A 22,225-nucleotide genomic window follows, 5' to 3' on the forward strand; every position below is an offset into this window, starting at 1 on the left:
ATCTATATCCCAGAGTAAAGCCTGTGCTCAACCAGCCAAGGACGCTCCCAGAGGTCTGAGATGCTGCCATCCCAAAATGCCCACTAGAAGCTGGGTCTGCAGTTAAAGCCCCAGCTCTGCCCCTTCAAGGCCATCCTACTTGGCCACAAGGGGTCCATAACACGATGTGCATCATCACCTCAGCAGCCCCCAGCGCTGGAGACACTCGTCCTTGAAGCCGTCGGGCAGCTGAGCTCTTCAGCAGCAAAAATGAATATCCTGGAAGTGCAGGCGCTAAAAAAAAAAATCCCTGTCGGAAGCACAGCAAAAGCCATCTGTGAGTGGAAGAGGTCAAAGAAGAACACAAAGGCTTTTATTTCCTGGAGGCATTTGTCAGCAAGACAAATGTGGGTTTTTTTTTAAATTTGCTGCCATTTCCTAGCTGGCCGCCCACGCAAGCGCCAAATGGACTTTCGCTCGCACAGAGCGGGGTGTTGGCCTGTGTCCTTTGTAATCCAATGCTCGGGACTCAGCTGAGGAGTCGGCTGGATCACTGTTTGTTATCAGTAAGTGGGGCATATTTAAAGGAAATGGGCAGATTTCAACACTACATCTATAACTAGTTTATTGCTGGTGTGTTCCTCTCTTGCCCTTATAATTTATGTTGAGAATGATAAATGAGGGATTGATGATTCTGGCTGGTTCATGAATAATCAGGTTATTTCACTGCAAAGCCCCAGGGGAAGGTAATGTTTCTCCAATCCTCCATCAAAGAGAATGCAGTTTGCACGCGCGTGTGCCTGTTGCTCATTCCTCTGCTGCTTTCTGTGTTTTTTGGCGTGGTTTTGCACCCTCCCTCTGCAAGTGTGCATATGCCCACGCATTCCCACAGCACATCCCAGTGCCAAAATGTTTCCCGGTCTATGCAGTGCCTTGGCATCGTGAATAGCAGCCAGGCACGGGGTGTTTGGAGCAGTTGGCTCTGCAGAGCAGGAGGGGTGGGTGTCTCAGTGGCCTGTGATGGGAGGCTGCACAGCCACGGTGCAGCTCCAGGGAGGTACACGGTGGGCCCTGACCACAGCGGTCAACTTGGAAGAAGCCGTGATCCCATTTGTATTTCAAGGAGCTGCAAATAGCCGCTGGCCTCAGGATTTGCTTGGGAGACAGGAAGAACCTTGGGGAGGTGATTTGGATGTTTATGTATATAGAAATGTCTAATCACCAGTCTCAGAACAGGCTCAGGAAGGGAATCTGGTGGTGGTTAGTCAGAGAGGAGGATATTTTTATGCTAGAAATGTGCTGTCCGCCTGTTTGTAGGGTAGGAAGGATATGATGAGAATCAAAGGCTTGGCAGGATGAGCATTTTCATCCTTGTAGATGTGAACTCCCCATCTGTCTTGAACTCCAAGGCGTGGAACTGTTTAGATCCAATATCATTATTAGAAGCAGAAAATAGAGCTCATAAAACTCCCTCCTTACGCCCCAAAAAAGCAATTCCAGGACCCTTTATCCTACTCGAGAACAAGCCATTCCTGCTGGGAACATGACTGGGCACATTGCCAGGGGAAGGAGACTCGGTGCTTTGGCAGAAGCTGCTCAGGCCTGTGGCAGGTCCTTGCTCCTCTCCAGTGTCACCAGACCAGGGGATTTAGAAACAGGCAGGCGAGCTGGGCTTGGACAATGTAGTGGCAAACCTGCATGGCCAAGCCACGTTCCATGGGCCACGGGGTAACTGCAGGGGCTGAACCTGTGGTGGGAATCACTCCCCCAAGGAATAGGATGAAAACCAGCACTAGACCCACATCTTACCACAGCTGGGCAAACAATGATGAGAGTATCTGGGAGTGCCAGCCTGGGAAGTCCCCATCCCACCACCAGACCAAGCATCCAGAGGCCCCATGCAGCCACCCTGGGGGCTTGACTGCTGAAGCCAAGATGCCCCCTGAGGCACTGAACCTGCACCACGGGACACGAGGAGGTCACAGAGCTGCATCCAGAGCATGCCAGGTGGGTTCAGTCATTCTGGGATAGCTGCTGGGGGAGGCAGTTGTGGAGCCACAGGGGCAGCTGCCCAGGGGACAGAGGTCTATCTTGCTGTGACAGTCTCCCATCCCATGTCTGCTCCCCACAGAAATGGATTAAGTGACAGTTCAGCGTCCTGTGCCAGAAGAGACAGTTTGAGTAGATGGCCATGCTACACATCAGTCCAGGAATGCTGCTGGTGATTCCTTCGCATTGGAACAGATTCATGACATTTCTGGGGACAATACAACCTCCTGCTGCTTGGCATTGCCTCGATCCTCCAAAGAGATTTCTGCAGGTCCAGGCTGTGACATTGCCATCTGCCGATGGAGACCAGACACCAAGCCCAAGGTCTTGAATGTGGTAGTCTAAAGCTGACGATCTGGCAGCAGGGGGACGTTTTTACTGCTCCAGTATCAGGTAAGGCTCTTTCTCTGGCAAGTCTTTCCATTATTTGTTGACTGTAAATAGCTGTGGAATGAAATTTGATGAAGGCATCTATTGTTTCCTTACAACTCTGCTTTGCTGAGTGGAATAGGAATCCCAGCATGTGGGTTTTTATTATTATTTAATTTGTAGCTGCCCATTACCAGCAAATTCTTTTAGGTGAGGCTTTTGGCATTTTACACTCAGCATTCTTGCTGTCTGTAAAACCAGCCTAAACCTTTCCTTCTGTTCATAAAGGCATCTACTTTAAATTCAAAGTCCATCCATTATAACTTCAGCACCTTGTAATCCCTCAGAGATATGTGCAATTACTGTCTGAAATATCCCAGGAGCAAAACTAATACCAAGCATCATCTGCTTAAATTTACAACATCCAAATAGCACAGTAAAAGCCACTAGCTTAGGGGTTAGCTCATCTGAGCACACTTGCCAAAACACATATCCTGCATCTAATACTGCTTTTGCTGCTGAGGATTTAGCTGACACCTCAGGAATCTTCATTGGACAGCATTCACATTTTATGGTTTTATTTAAATAGCAGGAGTGGATGCACATGTCCTTCATCTGGCATTTGGGTATCAGCCAGTGAACTCGCCCAGCCTGCACATCCCCTGCCTTCTTCACATCCTTGTGTTTCCTCAGGTTCTTAGGCATGAGTGTGTCTCCCATCCTTCATCCTAGGAGCAGTTCAGACATGATTTGTGTCAAAATGCTTGGGATGTGGACACAGGCACTTCCCTTGCAGCTGAAGCCTCTTGCATACCATGGCTTTGCTTCTCCTTTCCATTCCTTAGAGTTTAACAGCCATTTTCGTCCAAGCCTATTGACTTCATCCCTATAAATCCAATATGATTTTTCCATAAAGATTAGTGTCAGATTCTCCCTGCAGACATCTTGGGTCTTGGAAGACAGCAGAGCATTCTACTAATAGCTGGCTGGTGAGCCTGAGGCATTTACAGGAATGGGTTTAAAATGCACTTTATGATTTTAGCGCTGATCCAGCCTATCCACTGTCATGATTTGGAAAGTCAGGACACAGCAGGGGTCCCAATACTGTACTAGGTTGTGGATACCTGTATATGAAATAAGCATTGTGTTGGTTCTTCCTTCTCTGGAAGGCCATGGAAAAGCTGGGAGAGGAATTGTCTAGATCAAACACACCAAGGCTTCGTAGCTGAGTAGAACAAGATGAAGGAAGAAGAGGGAAATTTAGAGTGAAGAAATGGTAAAACTGACAACCAGTTTTTGGAAGGGTCAAACTGCCTCTGCAGGAAGCAGAGTTCTGCCTCTGCTTTTCAGTTTCCCTGGGCACACGTGGCAGAGCAGGTTTTACACATCACAGCACTGACTGACTGTGCCACAGCCACCCGTCCATGGGGAGCTGGGCTGAAACCCACAGAAGGGACACACCAAAAAGATGCCCTCTGGATGGGAAAGGGGCATTAGGTACCAAATAAAGGGACAAGGAAGAGGAAGGAAACTCCAGATACATCAGTATGATAGTTTGAGCATTTTATTATGATATATAAATTTTGTCTTCTTAAATTACTCTCTATGAGTTGAACAGAAAGGGATTATGGTGGAGGGGGGAATATACAAAAATAAAAGGATATTGTGAACTACTGCATCACCACATATACAACAGTAAAGTACTTTACAAGCACTTAGAGAATCAGACTTACAAAAATAAAAATATGACACATCCTTATGCATTTCCACCACTTATATGTTCTCCTTCTCTAACCTTCAGACACCTTTCAACCCCATCCTCAGGTCACGACTCACATGGTAGGATACTTTGCTCATTTTGATGACCATCACAGTATCTGAAAAAGAATTAGTGCCTCCCAAGACCTAAAAAATCCAATGGTTATAGGAAAGCTTTAGGGGAGATATTCAGAACAGATCAATTTGTGAGTGATCAGGTGATCCTCAGGGAGCAGAGTTTATCTGGCAGTAGAAATCTGAATATCCCACAACAAGATCCATCATCCCCTATAAAGCATTCCCCCATCTCCCCAGAGGCACAGCTCTGTGCATGTTTGCTTGGCACACACACAGTAAGTACCCCGTAAGCCTGGGGAACACTGATGCTCACAGACTTCAGTGGGACTGAATAACTGTGGCAGAGGATGGATCTGATTTTGTTTCAGCTCTAAAGAAGGCTGTCATGGTTTGAGATAGCCTCAAAAATCCAATTCTGAGTCTGGTGTGTTTTGTCTGGAAAAAACCCATCTCACATTAGGTTGAGATGTGGGAGGGGGCTTAGACTAGGGGATTGGATTTTTGAGGCTATCTCAAACCATGACAAAGGCAAGGAATGCCTCTTCCTACAGGAAAAAAGGCAGGTTAAAAATACAATGGCTAAATATCCTAGCTCACAGTGTCCACACATAGAATCATTTGCCTCTAGACCAGACTCACACAGTCTTTAGTCTTCAGTTTGCTCTACAAAGTCTTTTGCCTTCTGTGACCTTTCCTATTTTTTAAGACACACTCAACATAAATAGTAAATAGCATTCACTTCTCTGACCAGCAGCTCACTCAAACACTGCTATCAACACCCAAACCCCATTTCATCATTCCCAGAAATGTTGCACCAAGGGTGCAAATCTGTCTGTATTTCACATTGAGAAAAGTAGAGTGGGCTTAGGAAGAAAAAAAAAAAAAAAGGAAAAGGCAAAAAATAAAGATAAGCAGTAAACTGGTTTGGTCAAAGTTGTTCTCTGTGGTTTGTGCAAAGTATTCCACAGATTTTGAAAGTTCAGTATTTCGTTAGGGTTTCCTCTTTTTGGCCCCAAATGTAACGATAGCAATGCAGGCAGACCAGACACCAGCACACTCTGTTGCATTCAGGGGCAAAAGAATCACAGGAATGAAGGGGGTGAAGGGGAACCCCACACATTTGGGATAGTGAGTTTCCATATTGAAAAAAATCAGTCTTACCCCTAAATCCCCCCAAAAAAGAAAGATGCCTTCTGTGAAAGTTTTTGATCTCAAAAATAACTCTTGATGGACAATAATTCCAAAAGGCAGAGTCTAACTTTACCCATCAGGCTTACAGGACTGTGGGCAACATGTACATCAGGATCCCAGAAAGACATTGTGCAGCCACAGTCCAAGCTGCTCAAGGAAACTCACCTTTCCATGGTCTAAATTAATCACTTATATCTTTGAGAAAATATACAGGAATAAAGATCTGTTGGTTGAGATTAATAATGCTCCATTTAAAAGAAAAGCACCTCCCTAGTGGGACTAATCATTCCTTTTAGATGTACAAACATACTACAGCTATGGCACAAGGCACTTCTTGGCTGCTTGCAGCAATTCTTCATTGGCAACACACACACAAAATACAGTTTCTGGTGTTTAAGCAAAACAAAAAAGTCATCACTTTTCCCAGTCATGGTAAGGCGAACTTTGGCTCTTCCACCACTGCCTAACCCAGCCACAGGGATGGGAGCAGCAGGGACAGGGTGGACAGGCAGAGTGGGATCTGTGCCCAGGCAAGGGTGAAGACTTGACCCTCTATGGTTTCCTTGTCCTCAGGAAAAACAAAGTCCCTTTCCAGTGCCAGCTTTTGCTGAGAGGAAAAGCAGCTTGTGATGGGCCCACGGGAGACACCTCGTAAGAAGGTATTTTTCAAAAATTTCTACAGATCTCAGGCAATGTCCCAGTTGGGATGTGGTCCAGGGTTGTAGTCCCACCATAGCCACTGTGGCCACACAGCTCAGAATGTGTTCAGCAGCCTAGAAACCCACACTGCTCTGTCTTTTTTTTTTCCCCTAACATGGCAAGACCACAAAAGCTGCTTAAACTCAAAGGAGCAGGAGCATGTTAGGTCATTTCTAGTCTATTTGCAGAGAAAACAAAGCATGAAGCTTCAAAGAGGCCTGGCCCGGGCGTGTGGAACCCTCCAGTGCCAAGGATGCAGCTTTCCACTGCACCCTCCTGGGGGTCACATCCACCTGTGAGATTTTGCCTCTGCAGCCCCTGTCCCTGTGTGGTGAAAGTCCAGGCTGAGGTTCAGGTCTCTCTGCTGGATTTGTATTTGCACACTAGTTTTTTGGCTTTCCTTGAATTCTTTTTTTTACTGTTGTGGCCAATATTTAGGAAGCAGAACTAACAGTGGAGAAGGCTGGCAGAAGCCTGCAGCCAGTCATGATAAAAGAGATTTTTTCTGGGGAAAACCTGTCCTGCTCAAAGACCAATGTGATCAAAAATTGTAGCTTTGTGCTTGAAGCAAGGGAATAATCCAGCTGTTAACGGGAGCAAAGCCTGATGTGTGGTCAGAACAGGGAGTCTCTGGCATCCCTTTGGCTCTGAGGCCAGCCTGTCTCCATGCTTGCTCAGTGGAGGTGCCTGCAATCTAATCTGTCATCATGCAGGGATCTCCTGGGTGTGAGTGCTGGCCCTGCTTTTGAACCTGGATAACAGTGTTGCTCAGCTTGGAAACCTGCCCCCCTTTGTACAGACTCTCATGGATATGTGCAATGAGCCCTCCAGAGCCTTCATGTGTACCCAGGAAGGCAGGTGGGTATTTCCCCCAGTCCCAAGGCTCGCTCGGCAACACTTGGAGAACAGGACAGACCTCAGGATGAACTACCAAGTAAGTGCATCACCAACTTAACTGCACTGGGACCGGGACCATGTTCATCCTCATCTCCTCCCTACTGCCTAAGCCAACTCCATGTTTGCTGGTGCCCTGGGGAGAAGGGTTGCTTCAGGCATAATAATCCCTTCAGAGGCAGACAGTGCTTTTCCAGGCTTTGATGCTGACAGTCAGTGACAGCAAAACCTGACCAATAACAAATATAATCCTTGTTTGTGTTGCTGTAAAGAATTCAACAGTAGGTGGAAGCCTTGGAAATCCTTTGAGAGGTTTCTCCCCACCAAGTGCTAACTCCCAGAGAAGCAGAGTTCATCACTGCCATAACACACATCTTTTAGTGCTGATGATGCTTCAGCTGTCAGGATTTAAGTTTATATATAAAGATTTTATATTTACCTCTGGTGGAAAAACTGTGCTTCATTTTAAACAAGAGAACTCTGTTTCATAAAGGTCATGGTTCTGGTCACATTTACCAATTGCTTTTTGAAACTTATGGAAAGAGTATCTTTATAAGTCACTATTTAATTTTACTATTTTTTCAAGTTTTTCAGATTTTTTTTTTTTTTAATCTCTGTGGGTTTGTGCGTCAACTGTTCTGGGCAATCAGCTACGTCTTGTTGACATCGTTAATAGGCTTTCTGACTTGGCTGCTCAGCTGTGTTCTGAAGTAACTCCATCAGACTCACAGCAAGTCAGGAACAAAGTGGAAAGTTTAGAAGAGGGAAAGCTGGAAATTAATTTCCGGAGCTGTGTGGTTATTTTCTAAGTCTGAGCAGCATGCAAGAATTCTTGGTAAGATTTTTGGAGACAATTCTGTGCTATTTTCAAAAGTTATATGTTTGTGGGAATCCAGGCTCTTGCAGATTTTCAGCAAGGTAGCAAAGTGAAGGGATACCAGGAAATGGGATTCATGAGTGGGGAATGGTTTACCACAGGATGGCTGTACTGACTCCTGCTCACTCAGTGTTTCTTGGTCCTTTTGCAGAGACAGCTCAGCTGTTTGTGAAGTACCTGTTGAATTGCTACAGCCTGGATGATTTAGAAAGACCTGGACTGATTTGGGCTCTTCAAGCTCTACACAGAAAGTTTGGCTGCTCCTCCACAGTCAGAAAAGCTGTCCATGCGACAAGTATGGAAACCATTGAGAGGGTGAGTTAACCCTGCCCTGGGCTTCTTTGAAGCCAAAGATCATCTTCCTGCCCTATGCTCTTCCCTGCAATAGTGCCATTCCCTGAAACTCAGAAGGGTTGCAAGTGCTTAAAGATCCCTGTAAACTGAGTGTTCAAGGCAGTGAACAGCACAGCACACTTGGACTGACAAAACTTTTGAAAAAGGGCAATGGGCTCCTAAATCACTTGCTCAGTTTTAGAAACTAGCCCCCCACCTATTCAGTGTCCTCAGTCTCCAGTGCTTACTCTCAGCTGGGCTCACAGAAGACGCGGCTGGGTCAGGGCAGGCCCTTCTCCCATCTCCTGGCTGTGCTGTGCCTTGCCATGGTATACAAACCTCCAGTGGCTTGCAAGAGCACCAGGAGCCTGTTTTTCTCCCTTTTCTTGGGGTGACAGTCCCCACTGCTCCCAGGAAGTTAGGCCTGAGGTGACTGCAGTGGTGTAATACTGCAGCTCCCTCTCAGATGAGCTGTTGGAGCAAGCTGTGGTGTATTAATAACCAACTCCTCTGCATTTCAGCTCTGAGACCTGGCCTGGTCTATGCCAGGCTGACCAGACGCTGACTCTGCAGTTGGTCTTCCCTTTGCAGAGATCAAAATAGCTCTGAATGTTACAGTGACTCTCACCTATGTGCTAGACGAGACCTACAGAGCTCACTAGGCTCTGCTACGGGTACCTGGGTCCTTGGTCATCTTGATTTCATCTAAACACAACTCAAAAATAGATATGCTCAAGAAAAAAAAACAAAAACAAAAAACAGAATCGAGACCGTTAACGTCAGGAATGTCGCAAAATACAAGCCAGCCTCTCTCACTGATCAAAACCATCCCGTGCCCTGCAAGCCTCCTCCCAGCCAATTCAGCCTCACCCACAACGAGGTGTTCTCCAGCCATTGATGTTCAGTCGCCATCCATGAAGGCCCAGCCAGAGGCCCGGCGAAGGCCGCGGCCTTCCCGGAGGTCGCGCGGTTGCCGGGGCGGATCAGAGGGTCTCGCTGTAGATGACGCACGGGCTGGTTTCCTCACAGAGTTCCAGCTGCACGCTGGAAGCGAACCAACGCTTGGCACAACCCAAGCTGTAGCTGAGGGTGGTCCGGTAAATGTTCTTGGCACGCTTGGGAAAAATGATGGTTGTGCTCTGAAACCTCAGTGGCTTCTGGCGGGGCTCGAAGATCAGCTGGGACTTGTAGTTCCGCCAGGTGCAGTTGGGAGCAGCGATGATTGTCTCGCTGTAGGTGGTGACAGTGGGGATGGGGCCGTAGAAAATGTCATCCCGGTAATGCTTCTCGGAGTCATACTTCACCTCGGAATTGCACCTACAGAGAACAGCAAGGTATCACGAACACAGCCCAGGCAGTAAAGGAGATAAGACAGGCAGGGCTCTGCTCTAACCCTTTGAAGCTGGCAATATTTATGATCTCTTACTGCACAGACACTGGGGCTGATGCCAACTCTACAACAGAGAGCAAGGGCCAAAAGAGGACTCCATCCTTCTGGTGAATCTTGGTGGAACCACCCCTTGCTGTGAATCCATCTCAGCATTTCTGCAGTGCATGTGCACAGGGGACCATGGTCCTGCCAGGGCAGAAAACACCTTGGGGCACAGGCTCCAAGCCACCCACTTCTTCCTCTGGTTTCCTCCACAGGCCCCACTGCAACCTCAGCTCAGCCCTGAGAGCTACACTGGAGGCAAACACCCTGTAATGGACTTGTTGAGCTGTCAAGGCTGTGTGTTTGTCTTTTTTCTTTGTAGTGCCTTGCCATCAGAGCACGAAGATGCCCAAGCTAGCTAAAATCAGAGTGCTGGGAGATGAGGGGTGAGGTTGCTTGTTGGAGCCTACAGAAAATCCAAGCAATGGTGACAGAGAAGGTAAAGCAATGGCCTACTGCAGGCTATGGCTGCCCAATACCCACATCACTGGTCCCAAAGAAAGTAACCACCTGAACAGCCATATGAAGAACCCACAAAACCTGGAATATCACTACCCTGCCTGTTTTCTGCAGGCATCCACAAGAGATGTAGGGACAGCAGGCCACAGACAGCAGGCCACGTGAAGGGCTTTCCCTAGAATTCCTAGCCACGAGGAACAGCAGGACTTTCACTGGTTTTCCCTGCTCCCCAAACGCTCCTCTAGCAATCAGCAGCCAAGGAATGTGCAGCTCCACGTAAAAAAGATTAAAAGCTGGGTGTGTGCTCCTCATTACCTCCACCCAGAGGGGGGCTGACTGATTGTGCACCGAGTGTAATCTGAGCTGCTGTAATGTATTTTGCACAGCCAGGGTGTAAGCAAGTCATTCAGCACACATAAAACAAGACTCAGATGTAATCACCATAAAAACATGCCCGCTGGCAGTTCCTCAGCCAGCAGAGATTTACTGGGGTACATTTCCAGAGAGATGTTGCATAGGTTGAGGGAGGTGGGAATTTGCTTTACAGTCCTCCCACTGTCCCTGCCCCAAGCTGTGTGTAACTGCTCCAGGCTGTTTTTGGAGTACATTCCACACCAGCAAAAGAGGAAAAGAAGAGCAGAGACCCATGTTTATCCACAGGAGGGCAAAACATCTCTATCACTACCTTGAGGGACCATCTCCTCACTAGGAAGAGCTCATTCAGTCTCTATGGACTGATCTAATGTTGCTTTCTCTGCTGCAAGGGCTAACAAAAACAGGTGCCAATTATAAGGGTGTTGCTTCTTCTCAAGATACAAATCATCTGGGAACAGTATGAAGACTATCAGATTAGTTAGTGGAGCTATCAAGCCCACAGATGGTAATGGTTTTGTCTCATAGCCTTGGATTTGAGCTGGCCTTGGAAGGAAAGCTGCCTTCTGTTAAAAAACCTCCCTCCAGTTCTTGCCTCCTCCCCTCCACCTCTGCTGCTGTCAGTGTCTTTAATTCAGGCTTTACTCTCCCACCTGTTCCTCCCTTCCCATCAAAATAACCATGACTCCCATTTATAAACACATTTTAATTTTTGGCAGAAGGAAAAGCACCAGGAAAAACACAGAAATCCCCACCTACCCACCCAATCCCATCTGTACCTGATTTCCTGCACGGGCTCGGGGCTGACCTCAATGCTTTCTCCAAAAAACACAGGGTGCATTCGAGGCCTTATCTCTGGCATGGACGGGTTCAGGAGCAGGTAAGGCATCTGCAGGAAAGGAGAGCACAGCAAGTGGGACACACCAGATGAGGTTCCTAATGTGCTGTGACTGGCAGCTGAGCAGCCTGATGCGACACTGTGGACTGCCCTCACCTACCAACACCTCCCAGGTACGTGACTCTGCCCAGATCTCTGGCACTCCATGCTGCGGTATCTGCTTGTTGAAATTTAGCCCTTCTTTTCCTTCTTCTTTTCCTGTTTCTTATAGGAATTGCAATTGTTTGGGGATTTTCTTTAGCCCTGATATTACCTTTACTATTATGAATTAACAAGTCTTACAAAAACTCGAAGTGCACCAGATGTGGAAAAGTGCTCCACATCTGACCTAACATAGATACAGGGCTTAAGTCTGCTGATTTAAAGGACATAGGTCTACTTAAGTGAGATGTGTATTTATATTTATATGTATATATATATATGTGTGTGTGTATATGTATATATACATATGTATATATATGTGTGTGTATACATATATATCTCTTACACTGATCCAGCAGAGGAAGTGGGAGACTTGCTGTTGCTGAAGTCTCTGTGCCAAAAATGGCTCTCATGCTCCAGGGGATATTCTAGTTAACCATGCACAGCTGAGGGTGGGGTGAGACACTGGGGCACCTTGTGGCCTCTGCAATGCAGGAAACCAGTTTCAAGCCAGGAGTTTATAATGAATGGAGCTGCTCCAATTCATGACACCAAAAACTGGATTTTTAAGACTAACTGCACCCTGAAGTTACTACTCTGACAAATTGTCACAGTCCAGCCTAAGCTTCTCTGCCCACCACAGAAATGAGTAATCCCAGTTCTCTATACTGAGGTGCTCCTAAACATCAGTTCCCACATACAGAGATCCTGTGTCCGGTGCCTGGACTAAATCCAGCAGCTAATTAAGCCTAATCCTGCCCTCCTGGAAAAATGTCATTGCATGTTTCAGTCCCTGCCACTACTTCTCTGTCAGCAGGTATTTATGACCCACAGGGACATGGGCTTTCTATAAAGGAGATGGCCCGGCAGCCTCTGTGCAGGGTCTCTAGATGGCTGAAAAGCTCATGGAGTTTTCTACTTTCTACCATGGAGAGGCCATATGTGTTACAATCACAGCCACATTTCACCCGTTCAAGTCTGCAAGAGCATCTCAGGACTCACAGAATCCACTGACAGTAGCTGAGGACACAGCTCTTGTATTGGCTTGCTCATCCCAGGCCTCTCCCTTCCACCTGCCCCAGCATTTTCTGGTTGGGTGGCCTAAGAGACAACACTGGAGCTGTGACCTAGTTCTACTAGCAGCACTGGGAGAGGTTCTGCAGCCTGTGCCCTACCCTGTACACTGTGGAGGTCCCCAAATGCTCAGCAGAGTGTCCCCCAAGCTGGTGTTAACTGGCAAAGCCCTGCTGAGTCCACTCAACAGCATCAGCTCCCACTAGCTGAGGTCTGGTTTTCTCTTGTGGCTTGGACTTTCTGCCTCAGGCTAAGTCAAAAAAATGTCACTGCTCCATCTGAATTCACCAAGCCCTTCAATTCTGTGTCCCAAAGCCACAAAGCTGTTTATTCTTTCCATACTGAAATATCCCTGCACTTTACTACTGTGTAAAGTAGTGCTATAAAGTAAAATGGCCAACCTCTCTTTTTCATTGAGTATTTCTGTTCCATTGTCAAAGGAGGACAGTATTTGCATGGGGGGGGAGAAAAAAATATATGTGCATGTGTGTATATATATATATGTATATGTTTACCCTTCCTACCAAACACTGGCCAAAAGGCAAAGTTCACTTCTGGATTGCTTTCAACACTCTTGACAGGGGAGGGCAAGGGGAGCCTTTCTGGTCGTAAATAAAGCTCTTTGCTTCTGAAATGTGAATTGTTTACATCAGACAAGCCTCAATTCACAAGGGTGCAGATATCCAGCTTTTAATAGTCTGCACATGGCCAGAGCTCTTTCTAAAGACATCTTGTACACGAGAAGAGGTTCATTTGGGTGAGGAGTCAAACACCATGTGGACAGGTACTCATGGGCTTTGTGAACAGCAGGCAGGCTGCCCTTTTGAGGGTTCACCTGCAGAGATCTGCAGAGTGCTTGAACTGGCAAAGGAAGCCAGGCTGGGCATACGTGTCCCTCCTTTAAAGAAGCATTTTCAAAGAAGCCATTTCAGTACTTCCAGGCAAACAAGTCTTCGCACTTCTTGCTAACAAATGCTGACACTAAGTGTGCTCTAAACATCCCCAGCCAGGATGTGGGAGGCGAGGTCCTTCCTGTGTCTTAGCTGGCACACTGCTGGAGCAGCTGGCCCCAGTGTTTGTACAGCACAGACTCCCCGGCCCGCCGTGCCGGGGGTGCCACTTGGTCGGAGCGTGGGCACTGTGGCCAACGCATCTGTGGAAAGCACAAGTCCCACAGCAGGGAGCAGGAAACAAGAACATGCTGCAGAAACAATACCAGCGTGCACGGAGGAATGGAGGCACTGGCATGCACGACTGAAAGCAATCAGAGTCAAAACCCTGCCACTGAACTTGGTGAGAGCGGGATTAAATCGTCTCCAGGTTAGTTCTGGATGGAGTGGTGATGAGAGTATTTCCATGGTGGGTTATAGTTTACCTTGCTCTGGGTAGAGAAGGGTGACAACAAGCACTTCATAATGCATTTCATATGCTATAAATGAGCACCAACCTCAGAACTGCAGGCTTGGCCTAATTTAGAAAGCTGGAACAACTGTGGACATTGGCAAGCCAAAGCCAGGACTTCTACTGCCTGTCAATACCATTACAGACTCACACTTTTCTTCCACAAGTAGTACCAAGAGTTGCTGCAGGTCAGAAACCTTGAAGTGACCTGGAAGTCTGCATATGGAAGATGTAAATAACTTACAAGGCATGGCCTAAAAATAGACATCATCTGTAGGACGCTGCAGGGTGCTCAGCAAACAGCAACTGATTTGCTTGCACAGCACGAAGGGGTCACTAAACAGTAAGCACAGGTTTTACACAGCGGGGACTGAAAGGCACTTCAGGTGACATTTCGTTTCCCCTCCAGTGATGTTCTGAAATGTCAGTTCCTGCACCTCACCTGGAGTTGGGAAGCAAGGAGCAGGGGACATGAGCTTTCCAAAAGATTTGTCTTTGGGGCTGAAATGTTATATGCTTTGCGCGTGTCCAAAGCTGGCTTTTTGCCAAATGTTTGATACCAGTTCCTTCCAAACTGTTTTAAGGTAAAAACAAAACAAAAATGTTCTGCCTGTCAAAAAATACTGATTTAATTTTTTCTTCTTCTGCACAGGAATGGCTGAAAGAAGAGGAGCACTGGACTGCTGCACTGCCTTGAAAAAATGATCCCTGGCTAATTTCTAGCAATCACTCAGTGATCTCCGGACACCTCACAGATAAGGTGGGTTTCTGTATTGTCCAGCACCACAGATGGGCTGGCAGGGAGCAGACCTTGCTGCCACTACTGGGGGTTATTGATGGTGAAGAGGAGAAGCCCACATCACTTTAGACCAGGCTGTCTACAAGGGATGCACAGCTGAGGTCTGTCTATCCAAGAGTTGCTCTCCTGGAACACTGCAGTAGGAGACCTGATTCATCCGTCCTCGGTAATTGGAGCTGTGCTGGTATTTACCAGACACAGCTCTGCAAAAGCCACTACAACCCTCTCAGGTTGTGCAGGGACATGCCGGGACAGGAGGTAGTCTTGTAGTCCAGGAAGGTTGAGGAGAGGAAAGGAAGGACACTGGAGAGATCAAATAGTGACCCCTACGTGTAGACATTATGCCCTCAAAACAGATCCGAGGTGACTAGTAAGCAGTAAAGGTGTTATTATTTTTATTTCCTTTCCAGCATATAATTTGTTTCAACCAGCAAAGAGTTACAATATTATTAAAAAGATGAAGTGCTTTCTTGTTCGGCTGCATTTTTCCCTCTGCCTCTTCCCTCTGATGCCTTTCAGGCATGTAACGGCCTGGGCAGCTAAACTCTGCTTTCTGCAAGTAGCAGATAGATAAACACAGATAAAATTGGTTGCTGAACGGAATTCAACCTACAGCTAAACGACAGCACTGACTGCTCTTTAGCTTTCAAATTCCAGGCAGCAAAGCAACAAAAAGGAAAGGAAATTAATGTGATTTGAAATACATAAACCTCCAAAGCGCTTCCCCAGAGAGCACGAAGAACCAGAACTGACCGACTCCTTTCGCTACGGTCATTATGGGGAAGGCACTAAGATGTGGCATTAGATCTCTAGGGACTGTAAGGGGAAACGGTTTTCCAAGTGTCAGGGCTACAAACAGGATATGGCTTCCCAAATTCCCAGCTCCTAAGTTAGCCAGGGCATAAGCAAATCTCTCACCACATTTTCCCACTATGGTAACATGTCAGGTCCATGAAAATGTCACTTTACTCAGCTGTTATTTACAGCTATAATGAAAGATCTGGCTGAGTTATTTGACACACATCTACATTCTCCGCTCTGGAAGATAAGCAATATTTGTTTAACAGACCATTTATTTTCCCAGTATCTACACGTATTGCACATTACGAGTAATTTATACTAGAGCCGGATGAGATTATATTGGGAGGTGATAACAGTAAATGCAAACCTCAGGTAGAAGGCAGGGCTTTATTATTTCAAAGAATTACATCTTTCCTGCTTATCTCCCTCTTTTATTTCAAGTGGGAAATGCGTGCTGCTTTGCTTACTGTCCACGGGGTTATACAGGGACGCAATGGAAATTCAACAGCTAGAAGACATCACCCTAGATGTCTGCCATCACAGCCACGTTTTTCAGAGTAGATGGTAAGATCCTGATGCCTGTTTCCCTGATCTGCCCAGAAGGGACATCTGTCACAGCCTGCAGATCAGGTGAGGCCCAGAGCCATTCCTCTCCTTCACGGCTGGCATTGAACCAAGGATGAAGAGGAGCGGGTGCATGTCCAGAACTTGGAGCTGAGGGACAGGGGACAGGCAGGTGGGGTTAGCCCTCGCCAGGCAGAGGCCACAGGTGTGGAACTGAAACCACCACCAACCCCTGCCGGGGGAATTCCTGCAGGATCTGGCCCTGTGGGAGTGGTTCAGAAGTGGGTCAGGATGCCAGGCTGCCAACGCCAACCCCTGAGGCAAGCCCTGCTGTGGTGCCAGATGGGTGCCTTACTTCCCACACAAGCCTGGGGCTTTCCCCAGAGCTGCTGGGACCCACGTGGCCTTGGAGAATCACATCACCTGCCTCGTGCAGGCTGCAAGCTGGCTCAGGTTGGGGTGCTCACGTGTGCTTTCACTGCAGGTGTTGGCAGGTCTGGAAGTTACATATTGCCTGGAAATCCTTCAATGGCCATGTTCACCACCCAGCCCCTACAAGATAGCCCTCCGTTCTTCCTCGGGCACTTTCAGTGTAGGACAAGATGCTGCCTCTGTGGCCCAAGGGCTCTGTTAGTTAGGATGTTAGGAGGAGATGTTCTGGGTTCGTTGGGGTTTTTTTAATATTGGCCTTAAATCCAACAGAGTTGGCACACGTGCTGACACACACCCCATTGTTGGGACCATGCCTGTGAAGGCTGTGCCAAGGGGCAAGGTCTCTCCTCTGTGCTTGAGAAGCTGAAAACTCCTCCCACCACGAGATTGATTCTGGCACCACACTGTTGTCCAACAAGCTCCTGAATGTAAGTAGCAATTCCCTATATCCCTGCAGCTGATTCACTAGGATATAGTCCCACAGAAGTCAGTGCTCAGTCAGGCAGGTTGAATGCACAAATACTTAAAAGTCTTTCAAAGAAAAGGAACTTGTTGCAGTGACAATAGTTGCCTTCACTGTTGGGAAGGAACACAGTCTGCTGCTTCAAGAAGGTACAATTGATAGTTCTGCAGATGAATGTGATCCTGATCTCCCTCAATAACCATTAGGAGTTGTGCTGATGAATGCAAAGCATTTATTTCAACACAGCCTAAAAAACAGTTCTTTTAGCCTAAAAATATATCCCAGGGCAACAACAACAGGGAAAACTCTAAGCAGATCTGGCTACTTTGATGTCATTTCATTCCCTACCCTTTCAGCAACTGCTTCTTTGTGCATATTATTAGAGATTTATTTCATTGTATTTATGTTCCTTTTGGCCCAACTTTATGGGCACAGCCTAGAGAATTCAGTAACCCAAGTCATAAGAATCAATTTAATCATGTTTCAGATTTAAGAGGCAGAACTAGGTAAAAGTCACCTTCTATTTTCCTTAGGATATTTGCACTTAAGCACAAAACACTTGACAAATTCCCTATATGGACTTTATTTGAAGAAATAAAAGCCAATTTCTCCTTCACTGCAAGTAAAATGAAAAAAAAAAAGTCCCTAAATGGTGTTGAACTTGTGGTATTTATGACTCTGGCCCTAAATTGCCTTTCATATTTTCTTGGATCCCAAAGCTGTTCCCAAATTGGCTGGTTAAATGTGAATAAATGGTGCATTGTCTTTGAAACAAAGTTGTGCTTATTAAAGAGCAGAGAGTTTACTTTTTCAGAGTCACAGTTAATAACACAGAGCAGAGAGAGACAGATTTTAAACACAAGAAAGTCCTCGATAAGGGCATGCAATCTCCTTTTAGTCGGCATGAGCAGAAAAATTCTGTAACATATTTGTGAAGTTGGAGCAAAATAGCTGACTGCAAAATGAACCAAATGGGCTCAGACTGATGGTTTGATAGTTCTGCAGCAAAGAATAGTATGAAATACTTCCTGCAGATCTGGAATGTTGTTTTCTTCACCTGACAGCAATTTATTGTTACTGTACATACTGGAACTTTGGCCGTTACTGACTGAGTTTCTATAAGGTTTTATAGTATTCTAACACAAAGAGTGCAGGCTGCGTTCTTGGCTCTGTCACGTTTGTAAGCAAAACAAACACTAATATAACAGACAATTGAAAAAGGCATTTCTTGGTGTGCAAATAGCTGCAATTATTGATTTGCCAATTTTGAATGCTCTGATGAACTGCAGAGGAGTAGAGTTAAACAGAAGCACATTCATGGATTGCATAACTGCTCATAGATCTGCAAGTCCTTGTTAAACAGCAAGATTAAAGCTAATTAGACACTGCAATTTAGAAGTATGAAGCAAGCAACGCTCTTCGTATTTTTCCTGCTTTAATAACAGCTGCGAGCACAGTATTTGCAGGGTGGAATTGAGAAGAAGTGAAACTCTCTGTACAATCAAATAGAGTGAAAGTTCCTACTTACTTCATTATTTTGCAGTGCACCAAACAGAGTTAAAGAGTACAGTCCAGCACCACTCCAAACAATACAGTCCAAGTGATTTCAGTGTTTGAATCCCTGTAACCTTCTGTACCTCATAAAAGCATGAAAATACCCCCAATGTATGGAACCCATACTCTAAGAGCAGGAGCCAAGGGCTACCCTTGCAATGCGATACAAAATTTGGAAGCATCTACAGTGTGAGTTTCTCTGAAATCTGTAAAATGTTGATTTATGATCAAAATAACTGGGAAACCTATTTTTGCCTTACATATATCACAGGAATAACTTTTTTTTTCCCCCTGTAGGAGTCAAGCACTAAAACTCTCAGTCCTAATAGCCCGTGAGCTGAAATAAATTTTCTCCTGTTCTTTCATCTTCGATATCTAAAGGCTTTCTTGGGTGGAGTGGTGGCCAACTCTCATACTACTGGAACAGAAACTGTCATATCCCTATTACAGAGCTCTGCAGACACCTCCACCCCAGCTGTTTTCTGGTCCAGCAGCCTTCATTCACCTTCCTCCCACATTTTATTTTACAGACACATAGCAACAGCCTGATCCTGCCAAATCAGAGGTGTATGGGTAACTCTTTGTACATAAACAGTCCCATCAAGATGGCACACACGCCCCAGGCATCTGCAGGTAAGGCTCCATATTTGGAACCGCGGCATGAGTAGGTTTTGAGATTTGATTTTTGCAATAACCCCACTGTAGTCTGGTGAGGAGGAGTCACTGTTCATGGGGAAGGCTTTCGCAGGTTCAGGAGTAAAAGGCAGTTTTTAATAATACGCTAAAATAGCCTTAGAACTTGAGAAAGTGCACGAGGGTGTGAGAAGTCATTGCAAAATGCTTCTGTGGGGAAGAAGTCTTTGAATTGTCACTGATCCATAGGTAGGTAAATTTTTCTCATAGAAAGATTTGTGCCACAGTTTCTATTCAATATAGAAGCCAATTAACTGTGTTGAATACACCTACAAACATCTTTTATATATGTTTAAAAAAATTTTAAAGAGCCCTAGGGAAGAACTTTCATCATCCTTTAAAAGCCTCCACCACCATTGCTTATACTCTGAACTTTGTGTTTTAAAAACAGTTTTTATAGCCCAGGGATAGAAATAAACAAATAAAACAAAATAATAGTCATAATAAATCTACCCAAATAGTAGTCCACAGTGAACCGCTTCGCTGGCACTGCAGCAGGCTGACTGAAATCTGCTGTGCTCTGCCAGCTGAGCTTACAAACCACTACCCCTGCTCCGCTCGGCCGTCAGAACACGAACCCTTCACTCCACAAAGCCCCACTCCAGCAAAGGGTGGCAGACATGGCCTGCCCCAGCCCCTGTCCCAACTCCTCGGACACTCATCTGTACCCTGCCCCAGCTAACAGGCAGTTCTGTCTTTCTTTCAGCCAGGGCTCCAGCAGAGGTGGCTATGCTCTCCTCACAAAACAGATGTGGGATGCCAGGATGGCTGGGAGCCAGATGCCCCTGCCTCGGTCCGGATGGATGCAGCTCCAACCTGCACCTACCAGGCAGCGCAGTGTCACTGAGGAGCAATTACACTTGTCTGTTCCGAAGGTAAGGCAGGGGAGCCTGTTTCAGACCTGGGTTTCGCTCCCACACCGTTATTACGAGTTTACCCAGCCAAACTGCCAACACTCTTGTGAGCGTATCTGAAAACCCCGCCTGGCACTGGGCCAAGCCCTGCCTGGCACAGCAGCGGCGGTGCCAACACCGGACTGCAGCTGCCACGGGCAGCCCGAGAGCCCCCGGCCACCAGCAGGGGGGACACGGCCAGGGGTGTCCCAGCAGCGGGCACAGGCGCCCTCCTGCCTGTCCCCCACGCCGGGGCTCGGCCAGCCTTTCCCCCCCGGGGCCCGGAGAGGACAGAACCCGGCGCCCGGGTCTGGCTCTTACCACTTTGCCGTCCTTGGCCTCTCGCCGGTGCCCCGGGGCCGGGGGTTCCGCACCGCCGCTGCCCCCTGCCCGGCCCTCACCGGGCGACAGCGAGTAGAAGGGGGGGCTGGGGCTGGGGGGCAGCCCCGAGTCCGGGCTGTCCAACAAGCCTTCCCGGCTCTTCTCCTTCAGGCTCTCGTCCATCCCTTGCAGCTGGAGGTGACCTACCATGTCTGGGGGGCAGCGAGGGGGCCGCGGCGGGAGAAAATCCTCCAGGGCCGCCCGCCGCGGAGGGAGGGAAGGGGAAGGGACGCCGGGGGGCCCCCCCTGAGTCCCGACCGCCGCCACCAGCCCGCTGGAACCCGGTGCTGCGCGGGGCAGCGCCAGCATCGGCCGGCCCGGGGTGCCCCGGCCGCCTCCCCTCCACCGGCCCCGGCCCTGCCCGCCCGTCAGGCGCTCCCGGGGAGGGGAAGCCGAAGCCCGATCCCCCCGCCCAGCCCCGCGGGGACGCGGCCGTGTACGCGGGGTGGCCCCGCCGGCAGGGAGCGCTGGGCGGGACGGGGGACGGGACAGGGACCGGACGGGGACGGGATGGGGACGCGCCGCGCTCCTCCACACGCTGCACCGCCCGCCCGCCGCCTCCCGGCGGCCCATTTATCCGGAGAGGGTGGGAGGGAGCCGGGGAGCGCCCTCCCCTTCCCCCGGCCCCCCAGCTCTGCCCCGGCCACACGTTCTCGGGCGCTTCCCAGGCGCGGAGCGCGTTCGGCGCCGCCCGCCCGCCCTGTCCCTCCCGGGCGTCGGGAGAAGGGCTTCCTCACCCACCCACCTATCCCAACCTATCCTGGGCTGCGGCTTTCCTCCGCTCATTCCCTCACTGCTGTCAGAGTTTTCCCTCACGTATGTCTGATTTTCCCCTCAGTTCTGATTTTCATACTTCTTTCACCCCCACATCCCCAAAGTAGCTTTTCCCTTCAGTGTCGTGGTGTGTGGGCACCAGGGAAGAGACTCTCTCAAGAGCCGTCATCTCTCTTTGCTTTGAGATGGCAAAGGGTGGCTTCACCAAGGCAGCGGGTCACCATGGCAGTCTTGGTCCTGTGCCACCATACCCTCGTGGTGGCTCTCGTGCCTCGTCCTGCACCTTCACACCTCTTTCTTTGGCTCCACAGCTGCTGGTCTGCTACCAAGGACATGGCCTCCCCATCCCACCCATCATGTGTTGGAGACAACCATAAACACCATGGGAGAGCATCCTAAATCCTAGCACAGCCTCTAGCCAGGAGGAGCATCATGTGCTAGAGGCACTGCCAGCACTGAGGTGAATGTAGAGTCCATATCAACCCTCAGGGTTCAGGGAAGCAGCAGCGGTTAAACAGGTCAGGCTGGCTGAAGCCAATATTGTCATTTATTGCACAATAACTGGCTGATGCTAATGTTACCTTGTCCACAGCCTTGGTTGTGTTTTTCTCATCATGTTTTCTCTCTACATAGAGTCTAGACTGTGAGAAATCTGGGGCAAGCCCACTCATACAGCTCAGCCTGGTGGAGTTTTATTCATGGCAAATAGGTTTCCATGGGAAACTGTTGCAATACAACTGGCCACCTTCTCTTGGTCTGAGTTGTTGGCCCAGCACCCAGTGGAATGAGACTGTGTCTGTTTGTGCTACAAAACCAACAAACACATTTGTTGTGGCAACTGAGGAAAATTTGAGGGGTCTGGTATTG

At 48.0% G+C, this 22,225-nt stretch overlaps 1 protein-coding gene across 2 annotated transcripts; it reads right to left on the reverse strand.

Moving 5' to 3' along the window:
- Window positions 1-263: 263 nt before the first annotated feature.
- LOC108497630 (filamin-interacting protein FAM101A-like) lies at window positions 264-20,893 on the reverse strand. Of its 2 annotated transcripts, XR_001874923.1 has the most exons (4): window positions 20,525-20,893; window positions 11,270-11,379; window positions 9,098-9,544; window positions 264-289 (listed from the first exon to the last, which is right to left on the reverse strand). XR_001874923.1 is itself a non-coding variant. In XM_017815381.1 (3 exons), exons 1-3 carry the CDS (start codon window positions 20,891-20,893, stop codon window positions 9,211-9,213), a joined length of 813 nt encoding a protein of 270 aa, XP_017670870.1. In that variant the 3' UTR covers window positions 7,428-9,210. The 2 variants fall into 2 exon arrangements, 1 of the variants encoding a protein (XP_017670870.1); XM_017815381.1 differs by lacking the exon at window positions 264-289 and having other exon boundaries at window positions 7,428-9,544.
- Between the last annotated feature and the right edge of the window lie 1,332 nt (window positions 20,894-22,225).

The sequence above is a fragment of the Lepidothrix coronata genome, unplaced genomic scaffold, assembly GCF_001604755.1.
Source record: "Lepidothrix coronata isolate B3197 unplaced genomic scaffold, Lepidothrix_coronata-1.0 Scaffold51, whole genome shotgun sequence".
Classification (NCBI taxonomy): domain Eukaryota; kingdom Metazoa; phylum Chordata; class Aves; order Passeriformes; family Pipridae; genus Lepidothrix; species Lepidothrix coronata.